Genomic DNA, 25704 nt, shown 5'->3' with positions numbered 1-25704 from the left:
TTATGCAAATATGCCGACAATTTCCTTACCGTCTGTGAAATATGGAAATGGGCCCGTCCTGTACCGGGTAGGATTAGCTCTTAGGGGTTGCACGACGCACATAATTCGTCAGACCGTAGTTTTCAACGTCGGGAATGTAAATGTTGCGCCATTTGTACGACTCCGAGCCACTGACGCTACATTACACGGAATCACTGGACTAATTAGGGGCGTCAAAGGTTACAAAGGATCTCTCACTATTAATGTGTAATGGTGCGAAAATGAGACCCGATAAAAGCTCCGGCCTTGTTAATTGGATGCTAAGCTCGACGAGAGGCGAAAATTCGATTTTGACGGCACGTTTCGGCGCACGCTGGTTCGCCTCCGGGCCGAAAAACGCGAGAAAACAACGCGAAGGGACAGATTTCGATTTGCACCCCCGGTCGGGCATTCAACAAGTCGAGGGCTGACCGCCGCACCCTCGTCGCGCTAATTGCGACAAATACTGCCCCGGAAAGACGACACAAAGCGATGTTTTGCGCCACAATGGAAATTCCTCCGCCGGCTCGGGGGCAAAAAACCGCGCCACCCTCGAGAGCCGAGCTGATAAACGCGTCCTCATTAACTAAGCAAGCGTCGTGTTTACAGGTGTCGACAACGTCAAGGATTTTCGACGGTGGGGGAGACACCGAAAAAAAACACGGATGCGCCCTCGCCGCATGATGGACTCGAGGAATTTTTCATTTAGATTCGTTGCATTTTTCCGTGAGACGCCATCGTCGCCAGTGCGAAAACAGCAAACGCGCCGTCCCCAAATACGATGCCTAATTTCCGCCACGTAAAAGGGGTCGTCACCTATTTGCATAATAGAACGGGTTTTAATAAAACGGGGTAATAAGAGGCTTTATGTATTTAAGAATGGACTATTAAGTGTTTAATTTATAGTTTCGGACGGAAATGTGTTCCGGGGGCCGCTTTCCCGGTTAAGAACGCCCCCTCGGAATTTGGCACACACTGCAACTTTGGCGGTTCATTACCGCATTTATTATTTATAGCTGTAGGTTTTACAAGCGCCGGTGTCGTTGACTCTCAAACTATTCTCTTTCGCCGATTGTTGACCGAGATCAGGTTTAATATTTTAAGGAAAATCGACCAACAAAAACGGCTCATTTTTTAACGAATTGAATTTTCGATTTTTCTTAAACCACTGTACAGTCTATTTCCGTTGACCTCCGTCAAAAAAGTAAAAATAGCAATTCTCTATTTAGCAAATGACGCTTTTTAAATGTACTCTTTGAAGTCATGTGAAAATATAGTTTAAAATGTTTTTTAAATAGAGCCTGTCTGAACTAAAGTCAATCTACATTAATTTTACTGTCGAACTGACCACCACATCGTGTTCAATAAGCTTGTGAGCTTAATGTTTTCTTGGACCTCTAATCTGTTTGGAAATGATCTTTCAATTGTGATTTGTGAGTTAAAATATCAGTTCTGGCCCGAGCCAAATACGTTCTGGAAATTTGTCAAAAATTGTAGATTTTAGGATTATTTAAAATGTCTTATAATTCTTCTTATTGTGATGAATTGTATCCCAATTTCACTGTGGAAGTGTGAAAAAACAACTCAGTTTTTTTTTTAATCTTCTGGTCTAAATAGATGGAAATAATTCTTTTACATTACGAACTCATAAATTAGTTTCCTTTATTTTTGATTTATACTTATAGGTACAGGCCATTAAGGCCCATGACTTAGTCCTCTCGATTTCTATTCTGTATGTTACATCCCATTCTCCATGTCGTCACAACAGACCTGAGAATTCTGGACATAACCGACTGGAAGAGTGTCACAGGGCAGAGCTCGATGGAGAAGGAGAAAGATAGTTAAGAATAGTAACTATTCTTAACTATCTTTCTCCATCGAGCTCTGCCCTGTGACACTCTCTTCCAGTCGGTTATGTCCAGCATTCTCAGGTCTGTTGTTACCGCCTCCAGCCATTTCTTCTTCGGTCTTTCCTCCTTCTTCTTTCCTCTTTCTCCCTCTAGTAGCCCTCTCTTCGCTGCTCTGGCATCCTACCGACATGACCCAGCCACCTTACCCTTTGTGTTTTGATATGCTGCACTATTCGCTGTGCCTGTATAACTCTTTTATCTCTCTATTTGTTTTTCTTCTCCATCCTCCGTCATCGGTTCTTGTCCCCTTAAATATTTTCCTCAGCATCTTCCTTTCCCATGCTTCCAGTTTTACCTAGCTCTTCTTCGTTAACACCCAGGTTTCACACCCGTATACCACCGCCGACCTCACCACTGTCCCGCTGCTCTGGAGATTTCTCTCGACGTTAGCATTCTGTTTAATGAGCCCATTGCCTTGCTTCCTATGCTCATTCTTTTGTATATCTTAAGCTCTTTTTTGTTATCGTAGTACTGCTGGGTATTCGAAGTATATGACACTTTCGAAGTTGTAGATTTTTTTTTGTCCTGAATTTGCTGTATGGTTCGTCGATTGTTATTTTCTGCTTCATTATTAGGTATTTCGTTTTCTCTTCGTTGATCCTCAGTCCATAACCCCTCGTAGCCTTTTCCAGTTTGCTAAATGCTTTTTCTATTTCCTTTTTTGACCTTGTTACTTTTTGTTTTCGGTGGTATCCTTCGTCCAGCGAGAAACTGGGAGATTTTAAATTGTAGGCTTGTAACCCAACACTACAAAATGCACTGGACTACACTAATTAGACAATAATTTCAGGGCAAAAAATGTTACTGCTTGAAGGATATATTTCAAATTTTACGCGCGCTATGTACTACTTTCTCTGCGTAGAATTTAGTGATTTTTATGTCAACCAATCTCTCGCTGGACAAACTATATAAATGTATTATTCTTTGCGTTTGGATTTCGCTGTCTCTGAAAACTGCTTCTTAAACTATGTATATTAAATAACATTGTGGATCCACTTAGTCCACTTATTCTCTTTCTAATTATTCTTGTCAGCACTTTGTAGGTGACGTCGAGCAGCGATACCCCTTTATAGTTTTCGCAGTTCGTTCTATCCCCTTTTTTTGGGATGGGACATATTATTGCATTTCTCCACTGCTGTGGCATTCGCTTTTCCTGCCAAATTCGCTTAATCAGCGCGCTCACCCTGCTTTTTAGTTTTCCTCCTGCGTATTTTAATATTTCTGCCATTTTCTCCTGTACTCTTATTGTTTTTTAATTTATCGAATTCTTGGTAATTGTTCACTTTAGCTACTTCTGGAATTCTCGCGTTTTTCTGGCTAGACAGCCTCAGGGCGTCCTCCTAGGTCGTTTCCCACCATTCAAACCTTGTGCAAATGCCTTTTTTTTCTCTTGTTGTGTTTCAAGGTCGCGCCAATGTCTTAGTATAACTAAAGCGTAAGGAAAATTCATTTGCACAAGGTTTGAGTGGTGGAAAACGATGTAGGAGGACGCCCTGAGGCTGTCTAGGCACAAGAAATGGGAAAATTCCAGCTTCTTGTTCGTTATTTTCTTGGGGTTCTAAATCATCCACTTGCTCTTCATAGCTATCGGTATTTAAGACTCCTTTAGGTTCTCTTCAACTTTTCTATCAATTCCCCGTTCTTCTTTCTCAGGTATGTCGTCGTTTTCTGTTGGGCCCCTCTAGCTTTCCTTGCACCCTGGTAGAAGTTCCTTATTTCTTTACTTTTATAACTTTCTTCTATTGTCCTTTGCTGCTTCATTAAATTTTCTCTTTTTTCTTGCCTGCATACTCGTTTCGCTGTCTTCCTTGTTCCTTCGTATCTTTTTTTAATTTTCTTCTATCTGCCTATTTAGTAGTATTAATCTTGCTTGGTACCGTTCTTCTAGAACCTTTTTGCACTTTTCCGTGAAGCAGTTGTTGTTTGCCTTGGGTCTTCTTGGTCCTACCTTGTCCTGCAAACTTTCCGTAATAACTTTTTCTAACCGGTCCTATTCTTTCTGAATATCTTCTTCCTGGGGTATTGTTTCAAGTTTCTTGTCCATATTTTCCTCTATTTTCTCTAATGTTTCATTTTTGAAAAATTCCTCCGTATTATACTTTTGTATTTCTTCTCCTTCATCGAGCGAGCATGTGGTTTGTGGTCCGAATTCGCATCCGCTGCTCTGAAACTTCTTACATCTTTGATATTCCCGTGTATTCTATTTTCTATTAAGATACGAGTATGATCTATTTGATTTTTTGTTTTTCCATTTGGCGAGATCCATGTTTCCTTGTGAATGTCCTTGTGCTTTTTATTACCATGTTATTTTTTTCGGCAAATTGTTTACATTTACATTTTTTATTTAGACAAATTAAAAAATAACAAAAGATACGGTAGTAGTATCAGGCGATTTTGTCATAAAAAAAGCATTGTAAAAGACGTATATTTTATTGTAAAAAATCATATAAATTATTATAAACATTATTTTCTTGCATTTTTAGATTTCTCCTAAATGTATGTCGCATGTAAAATAACTTATAAAAAAATTATGTACTTGATTCGTGGGGGGCAGATTGGCGGTGATTACACCTTCAATCTGAATGCTGAAAAAAAAATGGCCACATAAATCTGGGAGATGAGACCAAATTTAGCATTTCAATTTGAAACGACCCGCAATAAATCCAGCATTATTACTTCATTTAATATAACAACCGCTGCACCCCGAGTTTCTTTCCCAAATGAAAATCCTTCCACCTTGAAAATAATTACTGCGGCTCCAAAGTCGGCACCGAAACCCTTCGAGACATATGCCGTCATCTCACCATCGATTGATCAAAGTCAAACCTTAGCTGAATTTAATTCGAATCACGAGAGTCACGAGTGCGAACGCCAGCCTCCATATTCCCAGTTAAATAATACAGGCTAATTGAACCGGCAAAATTGAGAAACTGTGAGGTTGGCCGCATTAAATATTAAAACAAATCTTTATTATGTCGCGACCGAACCGGAGGCGACGCCTCAAGAATAAGAAATTATCGTCGGGGGCGGGGCGTGCTTATTTCTAATTACAAAATTCTCCCCCCGCACTCTGTTTAATTAAGTCGTCGACGATATCCGCCGGATTCAAATAATTCGTTTTGCAGACGCCGCCGCCGCCGCCGGTCCGATAAAGAGAGGACCGATCCTGCTACCCGGACGGGGGGCCGACCAGGACCCGCAAGACAAACGCGAGCCGCACTCATCGAGATGAAACGACAAGAACTTAACCACTAGAAAAAGAAAGGTAATTAAAGCGGCAGGTGAACGGCGAATCAACAATTCGGCGCAATTGGATTGGGCGCCGCCGCCACCGCCATAGAATAAACGTAAAATTAATTAAAGCCGTAACTGTAACGGGGGTTGGTTACGATGTATATAAGGACGTATTTACAACCACGATCAGGATCGAATGGGTTATGGGGCGATTGTCAACAATCCCACGTTACGCTCCCGGGATCAATTTAAACACTGCGCCCCCAACACTCGAGCACGATCGTCGAACCCACCCCCGCGTCGGCAGACACATTCCGAAAAAAAAAAGAAACAATCAAGACTCAACGTCGACTCTGTCGACAAGTGTACACAATCAAAATTCACCGGATTTCGTTCGGTGAAAAGGATTATCCGGTCGTGCGCCCCCCCGAGTCCGTCCTTGTTCAACACTAACAACCCTCAATCAATCAATCCCTCTCCGACCCTTAATCACGCCGATGATCCGACGAAAAACCGAAACGTAATTATTTGCTGAAGGATGATAGATCTGAACGGTTTCATTATTAAATTATCGATCGGTCATGTCCAGGTCCGTACTCGACGTCAATTTGCGAAACGGAAACCCACGTCTTGGACGACCCCGAGAGACGAATCGACTACACCAAAACGAGTTATCGCCGAGTTAATAAGTCCGTTCCGGTGGCGTAAACCTCATTAAACTCCTCCTGCAGGGGACAAAGGACGTTCACTTGCAGCAATCACGTTTCGCAGGACTGTAACTAATTTTTCGTCGCCGGACAATGCGATTTTCCGGCTGGCCGAACGCTTGCATGATGTAATTTCGGTTCAATTTTATCGCTGAATCTCGTAAATCCGATAATGGACTGTGTTGCGCGGACGCTCGCCCCATCGGGATTTGACTCCATCAATTATTCAAATATTCGATTGCGCACCGGCGTAAACAACACGAGACATCGCCGGGTCGCGACGGATCTGAGTCCCATCGAAATCGCCTGGTGAAATGAGCGTACGACATTTGTGCGAGGTGAAAGATCGAACGACACATAAAAAGTGTAGGCCGTAAGCGAATCGAGACAGTTTGATTTTATACGATTCACCGATAATAATGACACAACGTCACGTAACAGCGCACATGTCAAGGTCTGTGACGCTTCGTAACGCGAGCTTCCGTGATCGACTCGGGTCGAAGAAACGATCAAATTTACGGTGGTCCCCGGGGTCCTCCCGAGACGGGGATGCAAATCGGAAACTGCGACGGCGATAACGAAAACTAATTACTTTCGTCCAATAAATTTCTTAATTGGGGGCGATAACGGCAGCGTCCAATAAAAATTATGGGGTTGCTACGTGTCGTGAGTGAAATATCACGTGACATTTTTTCAGCGGAAGTGCCTCCACACAGACATGTCACGTCGCAAAATGAGACAATAAAAAAACAAAGAGAACGAAAGTAATAGAGTTGAAGAGAAAGTCAGGTTCGGGAAAGCGGCCAAAAAAGTCTCCAGGAGGTGGTTGTTTTTTTAATTAAACTACTCGTCCCTTACTATTTTGGCATCCCGCACAATTCTTTCCGCCACTTTGGCTTATAATCACACTACCCCAAGTGCATCGGTCTTCTTCCGAACTCTCACACGAATCAACAAGCATCTATTGAATATTTCTTCCGTGTATTCTCATCCGTGAATCATCCCCGAAATATGAAATACGTCCTCCTCGAAATAAGATACATTCCGATGGCGTTACAGCCGGCGTCGATAATAACAAATCATCAGGAATCGATTCTTCCTGTCTGAAATCTACGACGCTCCCCCAGAATAAGAAGTTGACAGTGTTCGGCGTCGCCATTTTTAGAAGATGTGTATTAAACGAGAAAAGTGTTCAGACATGGGAAATAAATCGATAAATCTGTCACTTTTCGTCGTACAAAAAATATTTCTGCCAGACAAGTTTTATTCTGGAAGTTTCGGTTTTTTCTTTAGAGTGAAAAACTTCCGATACGAAACTTTTCCACATGTGATTGTTTGCATGGCTAGACCGGATGCGTTATTTAAAACGCCCCCACAATTCCACATTAAAATTGAAATAACACATTCGCCAGACCGATAACACGTATTTCACAGCGCGAGAAATAGACCAGATTCATAACTAAACCGGAAGAGCATGTCCGGAATTTTAATCGGGACCGGCTGAAAACACGACATACTCCGGTGATCACGTGACGACATAACCTGCACGGTGTCCGTCATTACCGATTCGATCTTCACATCAGTTCTTCCCCCCGACATCGATGATACCATTAAACGTTGTTGTTATTTCACACAAAGAAACACAAAATCCACCGACAATAAAGGAACCTTCTCCCCTTTGTGTGAAGCCATCAAGCTCTAACAGACCGACAGTTCGGCGCTTTTCTTCCGGTGATTTAAATTATTCACGCGGTTCTTTTCAAGCGGTCGTGTTGGTGCAACTGATACCGCTACACAAGAGCCGTCCCGCCGATAAAATCTGAATAATCACCAGATGGCAACAGAGTCTTCATCTCGCCGCCGTTAGCGTGCAAGCGTGGAGTACGAGTACCTGTCAGCCCCGGGACACAAATCAAAGTTCGAGCTCTCACTTTCGCCCTTCCAGAGCAACAACGTCCCCCGTCAATCCCCCAATCAATTTGCCGCCGATTGAGGAAGACGGTTTCGGCCGCCTAATCGATAAATCGGATTAAAGCGCGTAAAACTCGTGTTTATTCATTCAATGAAAAACCTTTTAGCCACCACCACAGCCCACTTTGATTTCAAAAGCAAAACATCGCAAAGGGCAAACGTACAGATATTTTCGGAGGCGATGGTGCGATTCATCATGCAACGACCATACCTGCACACATGCAGATTCGCCATGCAGACGGTCACGCCATCTATAAAAAAGCTTTCATTTAATTAAGGCGGCCATAAAGCTGCGGAAAGGGTATTCGCCCCATAAAACTTATCCGAAGGCGGCGAAGGCATTATTAGACGTCGCGCTACCCACCCCCCGTTAAATATTTACGGGGATTATAAAATCTGAATGTCAAATTTGATAATGTCGCTGTTATGGCGGCCTTATGGGGTTATTTGCGCGATTATGACCGTGCCGGGGAGACTGTGGGGTAAATAAAAGAACGGAAAAGTCGCGCAGAACACAATGGAATGATGTTTGTTGACCTGGATTGAGCTGCAAAAGCGCGGAAAGGAAATTGTGTTACATAATAGAATGCATTTTTTAACTGTTTATCTTGTCTGAACGGCCCCGACCGTCGACTCTTCTAATTCAGCAATAAAAATCGCCAAGACTAGTACGTCGGGTTAAATGATAATGGCGGAGCGTTCGATCCGCAAGGGTTGAACTTTCGCCGGATTGAATGAGACACCAATAAAACGAGTCGCATCTTCGAGGGCTTAAATATTTTGATGAAGCGTTAAATTCTTCGACCGTTCGGATCGGGAAACTTCCCGATTATAAATCTTGCCCTTATTGTGCGACGTTTTCAGCCGAAATAGTTTCGGTGCGGTCGCTTAAGACCGGCAACTTTGTTATATCATCCGCATAATAAGTAAATGTGACGTGGGGCCATAATTCATGCGCCAAACATAAAATACACCCCGAAGGAAAAATCGATGATGTTGAAGAGCGTACGGTCGAGAACCATTCGGGGATGCGTTAAAACCCTCGTAAATAATGAGCACTTCATAGGAAAAACGCATCGTATTAAGGAAATATTCCAGGGAAACGTCCGATTCCCCCGCTTCGCCGTTCCGCAACCCCTGCACCGGAGGGTCGATCCCGAATGATTCATTCGGCCCTCGTAACAACCCCAAATCAGATGAAGCGCTAAACCACGAATTTGTGTTGCAGTTATTCTTTGCACGGCCGTGGTGTCCTAATTCGATTACGCCCTCACCTGAAACGTCGCCCATTACCCTTCTTACTTAGATTCGCTCGTTTAACAACGACTAAGCTATTTTCTTTGGGGTTAATTCAATTAGGGCGCAGTCAATCTAATTTAAAATCAAAGCGGTGCTGCGCCACTCGCTCTCAAATTTAATACTTGCGCCCTTAAACGAATCACATCCATTTGTCCGGAAAGGAGAAAAACGCACCTACGGACACGTGCCAAGAGGGAAATCGTTACGAATCGCACGGCACAACTCCACTTAGTGTTATTGGGGTAATTTGAATAACAGTGGAAGAGCGGGAAATTTAAATGCTTCCGATCAATTTAATTTGCCTGAAATATGGGGTGTGTCGAGTTAATAACGGAGTGTTTAATAACTGGCATGCTTTATTAAGCCCCGTTTCGCGCAACCGGCGCCGCCGAACAATCACGAGAATATACGCGGTGTCGAGACTTCATCCCGCGACTGCCGCCCCCGGATTGAATCCGGCCGCCCCCGAACCGAGCCCCAGCTGGCGCTCCGATGCGTGATATTTAATATTTACATTCTATTTCGGGTTTTAATCAGGGTGAGCGCAATTTTTCTGTTTTATTTTTGGTAACGTTTCCAAATCCGCCCTCCCCGCCGCCCCCCGTTCGCATAAACACGAAATAAAATTTCCCATTATTCTTTAATTACGTAATGGGCGTACGGTGCGAGCTTTTCGCCGAAAACATCAAAAGCTTTGTGGCGTATTCGCTTTCGGTTGTTGTTGTTCGGCCATTTGCCAGTTTGCAACAACGCTCGCGGAACCCGACATCGGCCGAACAATTTTCAGTCTCGCAAGAGTTTTACGCCGGAATAAAGTTAAAACTTGGACGGAAAGTTCCACAAAGGCGGCACAAAGCTCTCCCTTGGAAGCACGAAAATTATCGTTCGCAAATAGAACAACAACGCGACGAAAGTGCACCCTAGGAACGGCGCTCGACCTGGCGACGCCATGTTCAATAATTAAGTCGGTCGCATCCCTAATTGCACACCCTCGAAGGAAAAACATCACTTTCGCCTCCTTAATTCGAGTTTGATTAAACAGAGCGGGCGTTTTTTTTCCCCTCAGGCGGCGCGGACGACCTCGCCCTCTCATAATTAAATCCCAACTTCTTTAATGTGTTTACTGACGGAAACGAGGCTCTGTTTCGCTTTCCTACGAGGGACTCATCCGCACCGGGGCCCTCCAGGTGTCCGGCCGGCGAACCCCCGTCCAGATCGGCGCCGATAGCGCCCCTAATTAAAACCGGGGATGGCCTGGCGGCACCGGCTCATTTTTTATGCAAATCGCGATCGTTCGCCCAAGTTTTACGAGCTCGCATTTGCATGACGTGCTGTCTGTTGCTGGGTGGCCCATAAAAGGACTCGCCCCTTGCCAACTTTTCCCAACGTCATGTTTTCCGCACACACGAAAACATCCCGGCCCTAATTCCGTCAATTAGTTTTGTTCCGGGACGCGACGTTCCGGGGGAGGGACCCGATCGATTTTGGCGACGAATTAAAAACAAACGGCCAGACGATCGCGGTTTTTTCATAATCCGGTTGCGAGTTTCACGCGGTCGTGCAATAACGCCGACTTTTTACGACTCCGGGCCCCGAACGAAAACATCAAAACAGCGTAAAAAATGAAAGGCGCGGGTCGAGGCCCGCACCAGAAGATCCGAATCTTCCACGCATCTGGTCGAATTAAGAAACATAAAATGGAAAGGGAGCAACATTTGGCTCTCGGCTGAAACGCAGCTGAAGCGTCCGAATTGTGCTAAACGGACCCCACACGAGCACCTGTCCCGGAAGCTTCAATTAATGAAGAACGAGGCACCCCACGCACTCATTATTCAGTCGCTCCGCCCCGTACATAATTAATGAAGCTCATCAAAGCAAAATTTTCCCTGTCGCGGCACGCTCAAAAATGGAAATAGGTCGCTGAGTCGGCAGAAACTGCATGGAGGTTTAAGTGCCCGGCAGAACATACGTCCAGATTTACATTTTCTTTTATGCTTCCGTCGATCCATCAAGACAAACCCCACAGCGAACCGACACCCTCCCGAAGACCGTCTTTTCCTTCGCCTCTCGATCCTCCACCTCTGAATCCTCCTTCGGCAATTAACCACCCAAGGGGTTTGGGCCTTTTGTGGTCACAAGCCGGAGACTTCGGGGCCGGTCCAGGCGCATGTAAATGACGACAGAGTCAGGAGTCGAGCACACTATCGATTACTAGGTGGAAACTCAACACACACTCGCCCTCTTGCACGGTATTTTGACCTTTGAAGCAGACTGCTGAAAAAATCGCACCACCAACAACACACGGAAACCTGTTTCGAGTTTTGTCGACGATCAATCAATCGCTCCTCGGACTTTATCACGAGCCACTTCCGTTCTTTGTTCTTCTGGGAGGGATTCTAAGCCCGGAGATATTTATAGGACGCGCTCTATCTTGGTTATCTGGTTTATGATAGTAACAGGACGCCTGCAGGGCTCGTTTCCTTCGTGTACGTGGCGAAAAATATTAGGGTCTTCGCAAATTAGGCCCCATTAAGAGAATTTACTGTCGACGGGGACGCTTATCTGATAAATTTATTAATATTCTCGTTGTCGGGCAAATCTAATTAACGCTGATGTTTTCGCTCCGTTCTGTGTAAATAAAACATCGAATAATCATAAATGCACTCACTCCTCCGGTGGGTTGCGTTCGTGAAACATTGAGAAGCGAAAACCGCACGATGCGATTAATCCTGCATCATTCACCACCGGATTTCTCCGGGTGGTCGGACTGAAACCCGGAAAATTCGCACGGTGCAGGTAACCTAAGAGTTAGTTACGCTCGGTCGACGGCGGCTCCGGCTATGAAAGGACGGAATCGATTGCTGTGTTTGTATTTTGAAGGAGGGTTCACCTGAGATATTTTCTTAATCCTCGACGAGCCCAGAATAGGACACGAGCAAAAAACGGCCGGCGGAACGAGGTCGAAAGTTCGTTGTTTCAGGACTGCAGCGGGTCCGTTCTTGTTTCGCTTCGTTACCCTCGCGCTGATTGACCCGATCTGCTTGTTATTCATTGGCCTCCTCGATTCCTCCCCGAAATATTGAAGGTCCGGCGTCCACCACATGGTGCCCCGACACGCTACTTGTTGCCGCTCGCTTGCAAAAAGATCAACTCCGGAAAAAGCAGTACACTAGTTTTCGCCACTATCTCGACTTCGTCCTTGTGAAAATTTCCATCGCGCTCAGCGCCAAGAATATCAATACCATAACAATAATTAAATCAAGTCGGTCGTGATTTATTAGGAGCCGGCGATATAATTTGCGTGGAACAGAAAAACAACTTGGAAACATTAATTTTTCCGCGGTAATTTATTACGCCCCCCGTGAAAGCTCACTCGGCGATAAATTACCACCGTCCATTAGCGAGAGGCGGCGACAAGTTCGATTTTAAAAATTTCTCCTTGTTTCCAGGTGCATGGGGGGCGATGGGTGTCGGTGCGACTGAGGGGGGGCTTCGTAGGCGAATGCCGCTGCGACGTGTGGGCGGTGGTGTGGCAACGGGTGCCTCTGGGCTGGGCGGCAGGGCCATGCGCTACTACCGCCTCTGGATCTACACCTGTAACACGGCACTTCTGGCCGGAGCCTTGGCGTTCTGCGGGGCCGCCGCCAGGACCGTCCTGTTCGACTTCCGCCGGTCGCTGGTGCCGTCCCTGACGCTCTACCAGCCCTCCTTCCTCTACGCCTACCTGGCGCTGGCGACGCAAGGGGGAGCCCTCCAGCTCCTCGGATGCGTGGCCGCCTTGCGCCTCTCCGAGAAGCTCCTCAACGCCTACTGGCTGCTCCTGCTGGTCCTCCTCTTCGGCGACGTCGTGCTCGGCGCCTTCTGGGCCTTCAAGTTCGAGCGCATCTGCCAAGAGCTCAAACCAGCGTTGCGCATCAGGTCCCCGATCCGCTCCGCACTGTCTCTCGCGCGCTAACAACCTCTTTTTGCAGATTCCAGCAGGAGTACGGCAGCAGTGGCGAGATGACGGCCATGTGGGACCGTCTACAAGAGGAGGACGCCTGTTGCGGCGTCAGCGGTCCCGCAGAATTCAACAGCACGCTGAGGTGGGAGATTCCGGCAAGCTGCTGCGTCGACCCTCCGTCGAACAGCACCAAATGCGTCAGGACCCACGCGTCGGGCTGCGACGAAAGACTGCTGGCCTACCTGAAGGCCACGGCGTCGATCCTCGCGATACTTGGCTACTGCGTGCTCGCCTTCCTCAAGCTGTGCTTCCTTGGCATCCTCCGATACGAAATCCGGGAGATGATACAGAAGATCCGGATACTCCGGACCGAGCTGGAGCTGACCAACGCCAACGGCGCCGTTCCAGGGGCCATCAGGGCCGAGAGCGCCGAGAGCGAGCGCGAGTCGTTGCTGGTGAGGCCGGAGAGCGCGGCTCTGCTGTCGTCGCCCCCGACCCAAACGAAGAATCCCAACGGTAATAACAATTACGAGATGAGGGAGTACCGCAGTCACGAGAACATTTGACTAAAGTATCGCCTGGAGGGCTTGTTCAATCGCGGCCGGTGGGGCCGCGTGAAGAAGGGTCCTCTGGCTACGCCCCTAGAGGAAATCTTCAAGCGCAAACCGAGAACCAGCAGGGTCAAGGACGACCCCTGCTGAAACCCGACGGGCTCCATCGTAGTGCTTTTTAGTAACGCATTAGGATACACGCAATAATATTCTCAAGTCACAAGTAATACTTTTTGCTTTTCAACATTCCCCAAATGGTGTACAGTGTATATAGCAAAGAACCGGACAGACTAATACAAAAAAAAAAACGCAAAAAACGTTACAGTGACGTGATGATATTACTCCCGAAGACTGGTCATTTTGAGGGGGAGGGGGTAGAAGGAGGGACGCTGGACGAGTGCGACACACGAGGGACGCTCGAAACACCGAGTGCGTTTTTATGAGCTTACATATTATAATATAGTGCCTCGCCTTAAGCAACTTTTAGTCGAGTTTGAAGTGCATTCTGGTCTAAAACGGTGAAGTTGGCGTTTCTGAAAGGGACCTTTTTTTCCTCGCATCGCATGCCTTCAATATTATCTGATCTCACGTTCAGTTCGTGAATGAAAAACCGGCCAGTCGTAAATAACGGGCTGCGGCGGCCGACCAACTTGCCAACCGATCCTTGACGGATCGTCCGTCGGAGATGTCCTCTCGAAATGCCGAAAGTCGGACGCAAAATTACCAACCAGTCGAAAACGTTGCGCTGCAGATGGAGATCTTTAAACATAATATCTATTCAAAGCTAGTTCCACAGTTTCTTTTTTATTGGTGCAATTACAGACGCAAGTGTGGCGAAGGATACCAAAGATAATCAAAAAAGCTGCACAAATAATATCTCGGACTGCGTCCGGCACAAACGGCACATCGATCACCGCAACCGATCGTTACGCTAATCTAATATCATATTATAACTGATAGACCTAATGATAACTTAATAAATACACAATTATAAAATAAACAGACACTTATTACAGCTTGTTAGGGCGTTCTAAGTAATGTAAAGTACAAAGCCGTTTTATATGACGAGTAGGATTAGTTGTACCATAATTAGACTAACCATAAAAGATCACTAACTAACTAAAGGAAAACGCGTTTAAAACTAAATGCCTAGAATTAGGAGTGCTATAACCGTATCTATTAAACTATATTCTAACTGTAATGTAAATTTAGCCAACTAATAACTGAACCAATCGAACACCAAATAGTTATAACGACATAAATTTGTAAATCTATTTGATGTGTTAGTGTTAGGGCGATTTGTAATCAGGACGTCAAATAAATCATCGCCCGTTTTAAATTAGGCGTGACTGCAACAACACGCGACAAATGAAAAAAAATCAAAAAAAAATGAAACAACGAACGAGGACAAAAAGAGCAGCCGAGTCGGTCGCTGCAGCACCAAAAAAAAAAAAAGAAAATTAAACAATTCACACAATTCTCTAGCCAGACCAACAAAAATTATCGACCTTGTTTAAGCTTCCCGATTGATTCGCTCCACTTAGAGCGCGATAGAATTTATGTATCATTGTTAAGAGAGCTATTTCATGTTATCACACATGTACAAGATACAAGATGATGTATATATCTATTTAATAAAGTGTATTGTTAGTAGCTCACCTTTATTTCGTCCGTCTCCAGCTTAATCGAACAGTCGAGGTTCGACCCGCCGATCACCACCTGCAAAAAAGACAACACCAAAATAAAATAAAACGCGTTTTTTCCTGCCGAATAATTGATCCGTCGCTTGGCAACCACGCCGGAATCATCGTCGATTGATCCCAATTAACGCGACCGAATAAATGGTGGATGCGCCGGGCGAAACGTTCCAATTTTTTTTTAAATCTTTCGACGGGTTCAGTTCGACGAGAACGAATCGAAATCGTTCCGAACCGGTGAACGGTGAGGAGTCGGTCACGGAGGATTGTCGGATGATACATTGAGTAGGTGCGAGCATAAATTCGCCCGGAATCTGTTTCCGGTTGCGGGGGTCCCGCAAGGCAATTAGGGATGGCTCTTGGTCTTAATTGGTCTGTTCGTGGGATCGCTGCTTGCGAACAATAATTGCCTGATTAATGGACTCCGGTACGTAAAAAGAACGTTAGTGTCTGAGTGGGATTGCAGCGGGTCGTAACTGCTGAATTGTAAAGTTCAATTCGCAGACGTGGCGTTTAACCGGAGGAATAACTGGGGCAGTGTCGACGTCGTAAAAATCCTGTCAACAGGACCAATTATTTCTTATTGCTGAAAGTCTCGATCAATTCTCCCGACCGCGATTTCTCTACTCTCCTGTGATACACAAGTTTGAAAGGGTTTCTGGTCTGGAAATGTGATAAAAACATTTTTTTATGATATACAGGTGTCTCAAAATTTGCGAATTCCGAATTCAGAACGTTGTAGGGGATCACTTCAGTAGTCCAAATATGGAAATAAAAAAAAATCGGGACTCCCCCCACAAAGATACATTGGTCTGAAGGCGCACTCTTTGAACTGCGTTTTCTTCAAATACAGGCTGAAAAATTCAATGTTTATTGTTGTTTTTGGTGTAGATGATTGTGGAAAATAATAACGTAAAACAATTTTTTGGAGAATAGCTTTACTTTGAAGTAAAAAAATTTTAAATTTTTGTAATTTTTCTTAAAAATGGAACGGCAACGTAGCTACAGGGTCATTATAAATTATTGTCCCATCGCAGTTGGCGTTGAAAACCCACACAAATTTGGGATGTGCCGCTAGCTCCGCAACGTAAGATAAACTAGTAGACAAATTTACACTACCGCCAGCAGCGCTACCTATCGGCGATGCTAGTCTCACTCATGTTATAAAGTTTGCGGCACATTCAAGTACGTCACCAACGTCTACTGCGTTGAGACAATCATCTATAATGACCCCGTAGAATAGTATTTTGTCACTGTGGATATGAAGGCTGCTATGTATTGAACAAAATTAAAGTGCTTATATCTTCTTCAGGAAGAGCGAATATTTTTTTTCTAAGTATTTTTCGAGCTCTACTGTACTCTGAATTCAAAATTCGCGAATTTTGAGACCCGCTGTATAAATATCTATCCGAAAATTTCCAAATTTGATGAATTTATAGCGAATTGAAAAAAACGGCAGGTACGAAACAACTATAAATGCTCCTTTCTCGAATTGAACAAACTTCAAATCTGGTGTATACCTTCTGCGAACATGCCATTATCGCCAGGTTCACAATTAAATCAAGATGCTGACTTTTTATTATTATGTATTTTAACCCGTCAAAGATTAAAAATGGAAAGAAATCAATTTTCAAAATGTCCATATTCTCTTTCTTTTTTCCTTTTACCGCAGGCTCTAGGCACATTTATACTGATTAAGAAATTTTGCGAAGAGAAAAACTGCTGGAATCACTCATTTGGGAACAATTTTTTTCGCAGACGTAACTAATCGCTTATTACGAGCTTAATTGTAATTTTATTTATTAAAAAAAAATGTATATCATGTAAAAAGATTAATAAAGTTATACTCGCATTAAAAGTTGCGTAGTTAACAAAAAAAGAATACATATGTCTTATTCTAACCTGGAATACCCCCTTAAAATTAATCACGTGACGTTTGACAAGTGACGTATTTCCACGAAAATCGTACGACACTCATTAATGACCAATAGAAAAATTAGTTCACGAGCCATAACCATGGCAACAAAAAAATTTCTTGGAAATTTTTTGTAGGTAGACCAACCTAACTGTGATTAATAAGTGGAAATTTTTTCAGCCAATCAAAATCATTTATTTTGTTGTTGTCTTGGTTATGGCTCGTGAACTAATTTTTCTATTGGTCTTTAATGAGTGTCGTACGATTTTCTTACCGAATATGCCCTCGTGCATTGATTAATATCCGGAAATTTTATTCTCATGCATTTCCAAAACGTAATTAGCCCTCGTGTTCCACTCGGGCTAATTAATACGTTTTAGAAATGCATTCGAAAAAATTTCCGGAAATAATCAATGCACTAGGGATATTATAAGTGACAATAACAGATTCGAAATCTTATCTGTGGTGGAACTTCACGCACAAATCTCTTCGACTGCGACTCATCCGTGGACAATCCGGAAACATTGATCAACGTCGACCTCACTTTTCTCATTACTTTTTAAATTTCAATCTCTCATGCTGAAATAACCGAAATAAATCCGGGAGCAAGAAATCTGGGAAAACGTCTGCGGTGCCACGTGCTCCTCTTTGATGGGAAGTCTAAATTAGCTGTTCGAGTTCTAAAGCGACCTGGCTCGCTTGTTGGCAACTTTCCCTCGAAGGAGCCTCTTGTAGTTTCCTTCCCCGAACCTCGACGTTCGCACACATAAAAGACGCAACGTTCAAAAGCGGTTCAATTTGTGTGTGCAAAATCCCGCATTAACCGGGGGCAACAGAAATTTCACTTTTATTTTCTGCGTTCTGGGGAAATACGACCGACAAGATTTATCGGTTGTAAACGCAAACCTGAGAAATAATCCATTCCCGGCAAGGTTATTCTTTATATTTATTATGCAAAAAAATCCGTGCGAGCACTATTACAGTAATTTATCACGATTCTCCTTCGAGTCTCCGAAGAGCAGATTACACTCCCGTCGGTCCGTGCTTAATCGAGTTAAAGTCACGTGAATGGGTTATCATTTATAAAATACGCCGCCCCTGAATTTCACCCCTTTGCGCGATTTAGCCGCAATTTAAATCTGATTTTTGGACGAAATCCGCATCCAACAATGAACTTCTCCCGGTCCTAGTTAAACTTAATTACTTGCTTCCTGCTCCCGCTAAAACTTTGCCCCAGGAGGCCAACGTTCGACTCTATTACGAATAAATTACTAGCACGTTGGAGAAACGAAAATCATGCAAACGGAAGCTTCGTTTAAATTAGCAATCAATTTTTTTTACTCGTTACGACGAGTGATCGAAGCAAAGAAATTTCACTCGATCCTACATGACGATCCGCAAATTAATTTTCCTTTCGTCGGGCTTTCAGGCAACCGTTTGTTGCAGTCGTAACGTCCAAATTGCCGGAAAGGTAAACCCGAGAACAATTAAGCCGGATTTGATGACCGACAATGAAAAATAAGCGTTCGGTTAGATTAATCTGGTTCCATTGTGCCACTCGCAGATGTGTACTATTGACAATTTTTCCTTTTGTTGCAATTTCTTCGCCCTTGACCCGGAGCCGAAGCGGCAAATATTTGCGCGGGACAAATTGCACGAGACTGACATCCCCAGCGATTTCCGCAATCAACGTAAAATACAACAACAAAAAGAAAAACGATACAATTTATATTTCGACGGCACGACCGTGATTCCGACACGACTTTCGAGCACGACAGGACAAAGCTCTTCCTGCGTTTGGAAAAGTGAAAAACACGGGGAAAACGCCTCCGGTGACAAGATAAGAGCAACAGGACCAGGACCGTTTGCACAAACACATAAATTAAACCGGAATTGCCGAGAAAATTTGTTATGATTCCCGTTGTGGTACCTGAATCGGGTTCCGTTACAAACACCCGAAATTAGATTACAAAGGAGCGAAACAAGCAAATTGGCAAGAGAATCAGGGAAAGATTGGGGCGAGTCGAGCCCCGCGAATATCGTTATTGTGCGACTTATTGTTGTGGAGAGATTGCGGTTTTTCGCTGAATTACCAGAAAGGAAGCTTTTAGTCAATTCCACACGCAACCCATAACCTGTTTTATTTGAGTAATGCGCTGTTTGAGTCCGTATCCTGCGGAAAGTCGCCTTGATGGAGCATGCATACGACAATCGGGATCAAAATAGCGACCAGTTTTATCCCACCAGTTACTTATCGTCGCAGTTGCATCCCAGTGACACACATCTCTTGATGGAATTGAGCGCACTCCGCCAACGACGTTATTCTATCCATTCTGATCACGGACGTGCACATATTTCGCTGAGGTTACGAGAGTCTTGAGACGTCGAGATTATTAAATACTCACCGGACTCGCTGCCCCGGAACCGTCCCTTCCTCCTCCGGAACTCCTCTTCAAGGTAGCGAGTTCTGTGGCGATGCACGCCGCAGTTCTTGCATTGTTCTTGATGAGGGCAACGTCTGGGACAAGTTAAAGAGAATATTTCACTCAAAGCGCCACCAGTTCATCCGGGCAGACGTGCACTAAAGGCTGCGACAGATCGAATTGAAGCTAATCATCCTGAACCACTCACTCTAACGATTTAAACTTTAGCCCCCTTGAATGACAGATGGACGTTGACATTATCTTACGGCCTACTATGTTTTTGTGTTGCCGTCAAAATTGACACATCACTCGACTCGTCTCATTATCGAACACAATCAAGGACAGAAATCAAAGAACCGACTCGACTAATAACGTTGATCTTTTCGCAATTTTCGCGACTCAATTAAACGAGCTTGCCAAATTGGGGGCATTGACATTAAATCTCAGCCCCCTATGTTTTTTCGTCCGTCTGTTGCAGCCCGCGGCGTTGCCGGACTTCCCGGTAGCAACAAGAAATGTCACTTGGCTCCGATATCTAAGGATACTCGTCTCTAAAGACTTCCCCGCGGTGATCTCCCCGATCCGCCCCAACAAAAACGGAGTTATCTCCTTCCCCCGGATTCCGTTCCTTTTCGCATCTTCCAGCGCCTCAGCGATGACGTCATTTATAACGTTCTCGTCGAACGCGAATTGTTCAGGGACCGGTACGGCGAAAAGCATGCCAGATTGCAAGTTCAAAGTGCGATTCCAGTGGATTATCTTCGCCGCCTCCGCCGCCGTTTCCACCGAGTACGGTGCATGGCAACCGCTCTTCCTGCTGTAGAAGGCGGGGAAATCCGTCGTGTCGCCGAACGTCGCAACAAATACTCCTTCAGTTTCCTGCAAATCGTTATTAATACAATGAAATATCGAATCGGGATTGTGTTACGAGGTATTCGAGGGTCTTGGGAATGTCGAGAATCGATTTGACACCGCTGGAGACGACGGCAACGCCGCACTTGCCCAGTTCGGTCAGGTCAGCGGAAATGTCTAAAGTGGTCTCGCCCTCCCGGTGGACTCCACCAATCCCTAAAAGACCAATCCAGTATTATTACCGCAAACAGCATTTTCCTTATTTTACGAATTTTTCTTTAAAACCGATGCTAGTGACACTTCTCTATGTGACCCGTCAGTGTGACTTGAGCCACAAATCTGTCAAAACACCAAGTGTCAGTTTTAAAGTAAATTAGTAAAAATTAAAACGAAATGTGAAAATGACGAATTAAGAGCAGTTCCGAAAGCAAAGTAAGTCATTTTTGAGCTAATCTCATTTCCATGTACGAAATTAGTGTTGTGTTTTATAACAGAAGCGACATCGACAGTTGGGGTTATCTGTTACCATTTAATTTAACAGTTTCAAATTAACGTCATGAAAAAGGTCATTGAGGTTATAGATTCTCGGAATACCTACCCCCCGTTGCGAAAACTGGGATCCCCACCTTGTTGGCGAGAACGAGCGTCCCCGACACGGTGGTGCCCCCGTTAAGCCCCTTGCCGACGACGTAGGCCAAGTCTCTTCTCGCAGTCTTGATTGGTCGACTCTTTTGGACGTCACCAAGTCGACTTAATTCATTTTCGTCGAGTCCGACCCTGATCTGACCTTGCACTATCGCTACGGTCGCAGGGACGGCGCCCTAATAAATATGAAACGGTTTTTTAATTGGGTGGATGAGACATTTAATTAAATCGTACGGACCGGGAGCTGGATGTCAAGGCAACGCAAACAGCCACACGTGGATGCCCCTTATTGTTAATTTATCACCAAATAATTAATTATTTATGAACGAGGAAATGCGTAATACGAAGCTAAATTCTGTGCAAGGATGTTGTTACCGAGTGGATTAATAACCACGAGGCTGCAACGCAGATTCGTCTAATTAAGGCGGCGGTCGGGTTTGATTACGGACGAGGGTTGGAAAAACTAGCGGTGGGGTTTGATTCGGATTTTTTTCAGGTCTTGACATTTAAACGAAAGGTGAATATTAACGGGGAAAGCTAGCAAGCGGAAGCGTTTACCAAGTGGAAAAAGTGCGGTGGCCAATTTTAGGGATTAAATTAAATAAGGTTCGCCAAAAGCGGATGAAGACAAAATCGCTGAATGAATTTTATTTTTAGAAACCTCAAAGGAACACCACTAAGACGGGTATTTGACAGAAGTAAAATTGAATTCGTATTCAAATTTTTCAAGATCTACAAGATAACAAAAACGCTTTCCAATTGCGTCACAATTCGAATGAAGAAATTACTTTGGTATTCACCTTCCGTCGATGTGTTACATTTTTGTTTGTACGAATTTTGATCAATAAGCATTGCGTAAATAATTCAGTTGGGCGTAAGTGGTCTAATATATCGATATTAATAGACGCCGCACCACCTTGCCCATTATGAAAACAACCTCAAAATATAAATCACCTTATTTTCGATTTCTAAAAACAGGTTTTGTCCTGGAACAGGAAATTCCCAGTAAAGCTGCATTTGCGTCCACCGCGAGATTGATATATCCGTATGGTAACCTACCTGGTCCCTTACGACTGCTTCCACCTCTAAAGCACACTTTACGTTCTGCGGATACGGCATGCCGTGCGTGATGATCGTCGATTCGAGAGCAACGACGGCGTTATCATCTTGCAGAGCTGCCCTAACCTCTTCGCTGATCTGGATATTATTGAAATTAGAGAGCCTTCGAGAAAGTTTCGCCAATTTGAAATTGGGGTGACACAGCCTTCCACAGAGAGCAAACATTTCTCGCAAAACAACACCAAATCACGACCACAAACATAAACAGGCGGAATCTTGTTTTGGGTGAGTATTTTGGGTTGCGGCCGGGATCGTTAAGAGCTGAGATAACAGTTTGAAAATATTTATTCATTGACTACAAACAATCAATTGGAAATAAGTTAATGACTAGACAAAAGCGTTCCGATAAGGCGATCACATGTCACTAAAGTCAAAATCGGACAAATCTTCGATGTCTTTCTCTTTTTTCGTTTCGTTTTTTCTCGGGGTACCGTCCAAAACGGAACTTGCAATACTAGTGCTACTTCCGCCATCCTTGAACGATATGTCCTTGACGTTGTCGTCGTCTGTGTCCAAATTAAACAAAACTTTCTTCTTAGTTAGGGAACCAATAGAGGGGTAATTCTTCAACACCCCTTTCGTTTGGTCGCCGGTCTTCACCAGATTTTCTTCTTCTGCGTCTGATTTATCAGAGGCTTCTATTTTTGCGGTCACCGTCTTTAGTTCCGCTATCACGGCTGAATATGGCGCTGAAAACTGCTTCAAGCTTTCCTTCACCTGTGTCGGTTTCACTTCGCTTTCCGAATCAGTATCGTACATTTTCCTGTCTTTGATTTCGACCCGAGGTGACGGTACTGCCTTTTTAGTGTTAGCTTTGAGTTTTTTTACTTCGACTTTCTTTGGTTTCGTTTTGACTGATTTTTTTTCATTACGAGGCTTTGTTTTTGTGGTTTCTAATTTCTTGTCCACATTTTTTTCGATCTGTGACGATATGAAATCAAATTTGGGATAGGTCTGAAATGAAATTATGTAATCTTAAGAAACAAAATTTGTTGTGGAGACCTTTTTCAACAGATTCGCTTGGTGGTTCACTATTTCTAGCGCCCTCTGGAAAGAGCGCGTTGGCAATCCTTTCCAGTCAGGCGACACTCCCAGGTCTTGAAGTCGTCCCATTACTACCCTCTCGACTTCAATCTTGAAATGTTGTAAAAGCTCTTCATCAATAACATTATTAGCAGAATTCGTTTTAGCAGAACTAAAATATAGTCAGTGAGAGTCAGAAATTTTATATTTGATAAAACCCGACACCTTAAAGAAGACCGTTTTCTTGGAGCGGGGAGAGGCTTTGGGGGAGGTTTAACGCTTTCTTCCTCGGGGGATTCTGCTGTAATTTCTGTTTCTGAAGCTATTGTTTCAGAAGTCGTTGTGTCGTCGTCTCCTAGATCAGTCATGTGAATTCCTGATTCCACCTTTTCTGTCCTTTCAGGTCTGGTAGCATTCATTTGACGTTGCGTCTGTGCTTTACCTGGTTCCTCAACTTCTTTGGAAACTTTTACAAATTTCTTATTCTTAACGTCACGCTCTGAATTAATTTTTTTGTGATTAAATGTGTCATCCTCTTCTGAAGACACTCTCTTTATACTACGTCTCACTCTAGCTCTGGCACTAGACTCAGATTGTTGATGTTCAGAATCTTGACTAAAACACTTTTTCTTCTGCATTTCCATCCCATTTAATTTATCCCAAAACGATTGCATCTGATTCTCGATTTTTTCAAGACTAGAAGTCACCTGAAACAACGAATTTATCGAAAATTTTCATCTGTAACACTTTAATACTTTAGTCTCTAAAGCTTCTTCAAACTCAATGATTTGCTTTTGGGCGTTGCTGAACTCAGGGATGTTTTCCTTATTTTTTTCTTCAAAATTCGATTTATCAATATTGCTTGACGCTTGATGCAGAACTGCTTCAAGGTCAGTTTGAGTGGTACTCTCCCGTCGTCGCCCAACATCGCCTGCGCCGCCTCTGTCAACAGAAGACTTGGACCCACTTTGGAGCGTCATTTTCTCAAACAATTTTTCATATTTCTCTTGAAAATTATTCTGCGCTTGTAAAATCTTCAATTCAGACTGAACTTGAAGGCGCAAATCCTCAAATTTCTGCTGCAACTCCTCAATCTTTTTAGACTCGACTTCTTTATTGACATTTGTGTCAACCTCATGGTTTTGCTCCTTCTGGATCATTTTTTCAGCGCTATTCAGTCTGCCTTTGAGCTCTTTGATTTCCATTTGTAATTTGTCAGCTTCTGCTTCTTCCACAAAACTGTGTCTACGTTTGATGTGGGAGTTCAAAAATTCTTGGCTTGAAAAAACTTTAGAGCATTGCTCACATTTAAAAGTTGTTTTCTCGTCGATTTCTCGCATTAAAATCGCAATGTGTTCCTTAAGATCGTCGACAAACAAGTTAAGTTCTTTGTTTTCCTAAACAAATCAATCTTATGACTGAATAATAAATGAAGTGAATAGTGGGTTGCCTACCTCTTTAACCTTTTTACACTCCTCTCTAATAATAACGAGAGTGTTGTCCAAATACTTCTTACAGAATTGTAAATACTGAATTGACAGTTGACTCAAGCGGAATGTCTTCACAAAACTGACGTCCAATATTTGCGCTTGTTCAGGATCTAGGACAAACTTTGTGATGCTGGGAATAAACTTTTCAATGGTTCCAAAGTCTCTATCTTCAATCAGGCGATCGATGTCCACGAAATCTAGATCAGAGGCTATAAAATCTCCTCCGTTACACCAAACTAATACTTACTGATCTTGTTTTTGTCAAAGTTATCCGACTTGCAACTTTCGAAGCAAAAACCGGTGTCAAAAACTAGGCGTGCGTAGTCGTGCTGCCATTTGTAGTTTTCTTTGAACATAGCTCGATTTGGGCCCTATTTCGACGGCGTTTTTTTACAAGAATCATCAAAATTGAATTTTTGAAGGTTAATTGTAAACACACATTTTAAATCTGCGCGTGCGCATGCCGGGCTACAAACAGAAAACGTATGTCGTGGACGTCACGTTTGGGAAATCAATGGGTATTGGGTGATTAAAGCGCATGTCTTAGATGTCCGAATTTAAAAAAAATGGCATTAAGTCTTGTTTAGATTTATAAAATGCAGGTGAAATCGGGAAAAGTGGAGAACACAAATTAGAAGTGGTTATGGCGACGGTTCGTTAGCAGAATACTTGACAATGACAACATTGTATTTCACAGTTGTCATTTGTAGGAACATTTACAGAATGTTTCTGGGTGACGAGGTTTTTGTTTCTGATTAATATTTATGAGTCGGGATTGTGATTAATTTGATTTTTTACGAGAGTATGGAGAATGCGGTGTGCAGGTTGTGGATTTTATTGCGGTGAATCGTCCTTTAGCGAGGATGAAGCATCCAGAAGCATGGACGACCTTGAGCGCTGGTTCTAG

General features: G+C 43.8%; 3 protein-coding genes and 1 long non-coding RNA gene across 5 annotated transcripts in view; 2 read left to right on the top strand and 2 right to left on the bottom strand.

Moving 5' to 3' along the window:
- The window catches only part of LOC138132317 (CD63 antigen-like), a 51457-nt gene extending 36171 nt beyond the window's left edge, over nt 1–15286 (top strand). The window contains exons 2-4 of one of the 2 annotated variants that reach the window (XM_069049802.1): nt 5054–5193; nt 12589–13057; nt 13111–15286. In XM_069049802.1, coding sequence (XP_068905903.1) covers nt 12603–13057; nt 13111–13648 — 993 coding nt within the window. In that variant the 5' untranslated portion in view covers nt 5054–5193; nt 12589–12602 and the 3' untranslated portion in view covers nt 13649–15286. The remainder of the gene's footprint in view (nt 1–5053; nt 5194–12588; nt 13058–13110) is intronic. The other variant, XM_069049803.1, reaches the window with a different exon arrangement.
- The window catches only part of LOC138132331 (uncharacterized), a 94638-nt gene extending 72124 nt beyond the window's left edge, over nt 1–22514 (bottom strand). Inside the window, exons 1-6 of the mRNA XM_069049824.1 lie at nt 22225–22514; nt 21119–21341; nt 20597–20736; nt 20214–20547; nt 19651–19763; nt 15293–15352 (exon numbers count right to left, since the gene is read on the bottom strand). Coding sequence (XP_068905925.1) covers nt 15293–15352; nt 19651–19763; nt 20214–20547; nt 20597–20736; nt 21119–21341; nt 22225–22449 — 1095 coding nt within the window. The 5' untranslated portion in view covers nt 22450–22514. The remainder of the gene's footprint in view (nt 1–15292; nt 15353–19650; nt 19764–20213; nt 20548–20596; nt 20737–21118; nt 21342–22224) is intronic.
- Nucleotides 20731–22129, top strand: LOC138132333 (uncharacterized). Its single transcript, XR_011160055.1, has 3 exons — nt 20731–20952; nt 21662–21771; nt 21823–22129. It is a non-coding gene; the product is annotated as an uncharacterized lncRNA (long non-coding RNA).
- Nucleotides 22515–22551: 37 nt separating the features above from the next.
- DZIP1 (DAZ interacting zinc finger protein 1) lies at nt 22552–25305 on the bottom strand. Its single transcript, XM_069049791.1, has 6 exons — nt 25045–25305; nt 24762–24994; nt 24063–24704; nt 23533–24014; nt 23287–23479; nt 22552–23238 (listed from the first exon to the last, which is right to left on the bottom strand). The coding sequence occupies exons 1-6, from the start codon at nt 25151–25153 to the stop codon at nt 22639–22641; spliced, it is 2259 nt and encodes a 752-aa protein (XP_068905892.1). The 5' UTR covers nt 25154–25305; the 3' UTR covers nt 22552–22638.
- Nucleotides 25306–25704: the final 399 nt, after the last annotated feature.

The sequence above is a fragment of the Tenebrio molitor genome, chromosome 5 (assembly GCF_963966145.1).
Source record: "Tenebrio molitor chromosome 5, icTenMoli1.1, whole genome shotgun sequence".
Taxonomy (NCBI): Eukaryota; Metazoa; Arthropoda; class Insecta; order Coleoptera; family Tenebrionidae; genus Tenebrio; species Tenebrio molitor.
The sequence above is the reverse complement of the archived record's forward strand: the minus strand, read 5'-3'. Positions and strand labels throughout refer to the sequence as shown.

Excerpts from the sequence above, each read along its gene's own strand:
- DZIP1 (XM_069049791.1), bottom strand. The coding sequence starts at position 25,153 with ATGTTCAAAGAAAACTACAAATGGCAGCACGACTACGCACGCCTAGTT. Across the intron at positions 23,480-23,532 it reads AGAAAACGGTCTTCTTTAAG|TTCTGCTAAAACGAATTCTG; the intron begins GTGTCGGGTTTT and ends ACTATATTTTAG. Across the intron at positions 23,239-23,286 it reads AAGCGAATCTGTTGAAAAAG|ACCTATCCCAAATTTGATTT; the intron begins GTCTCCACAACA and ends ATTTCATTTCAG.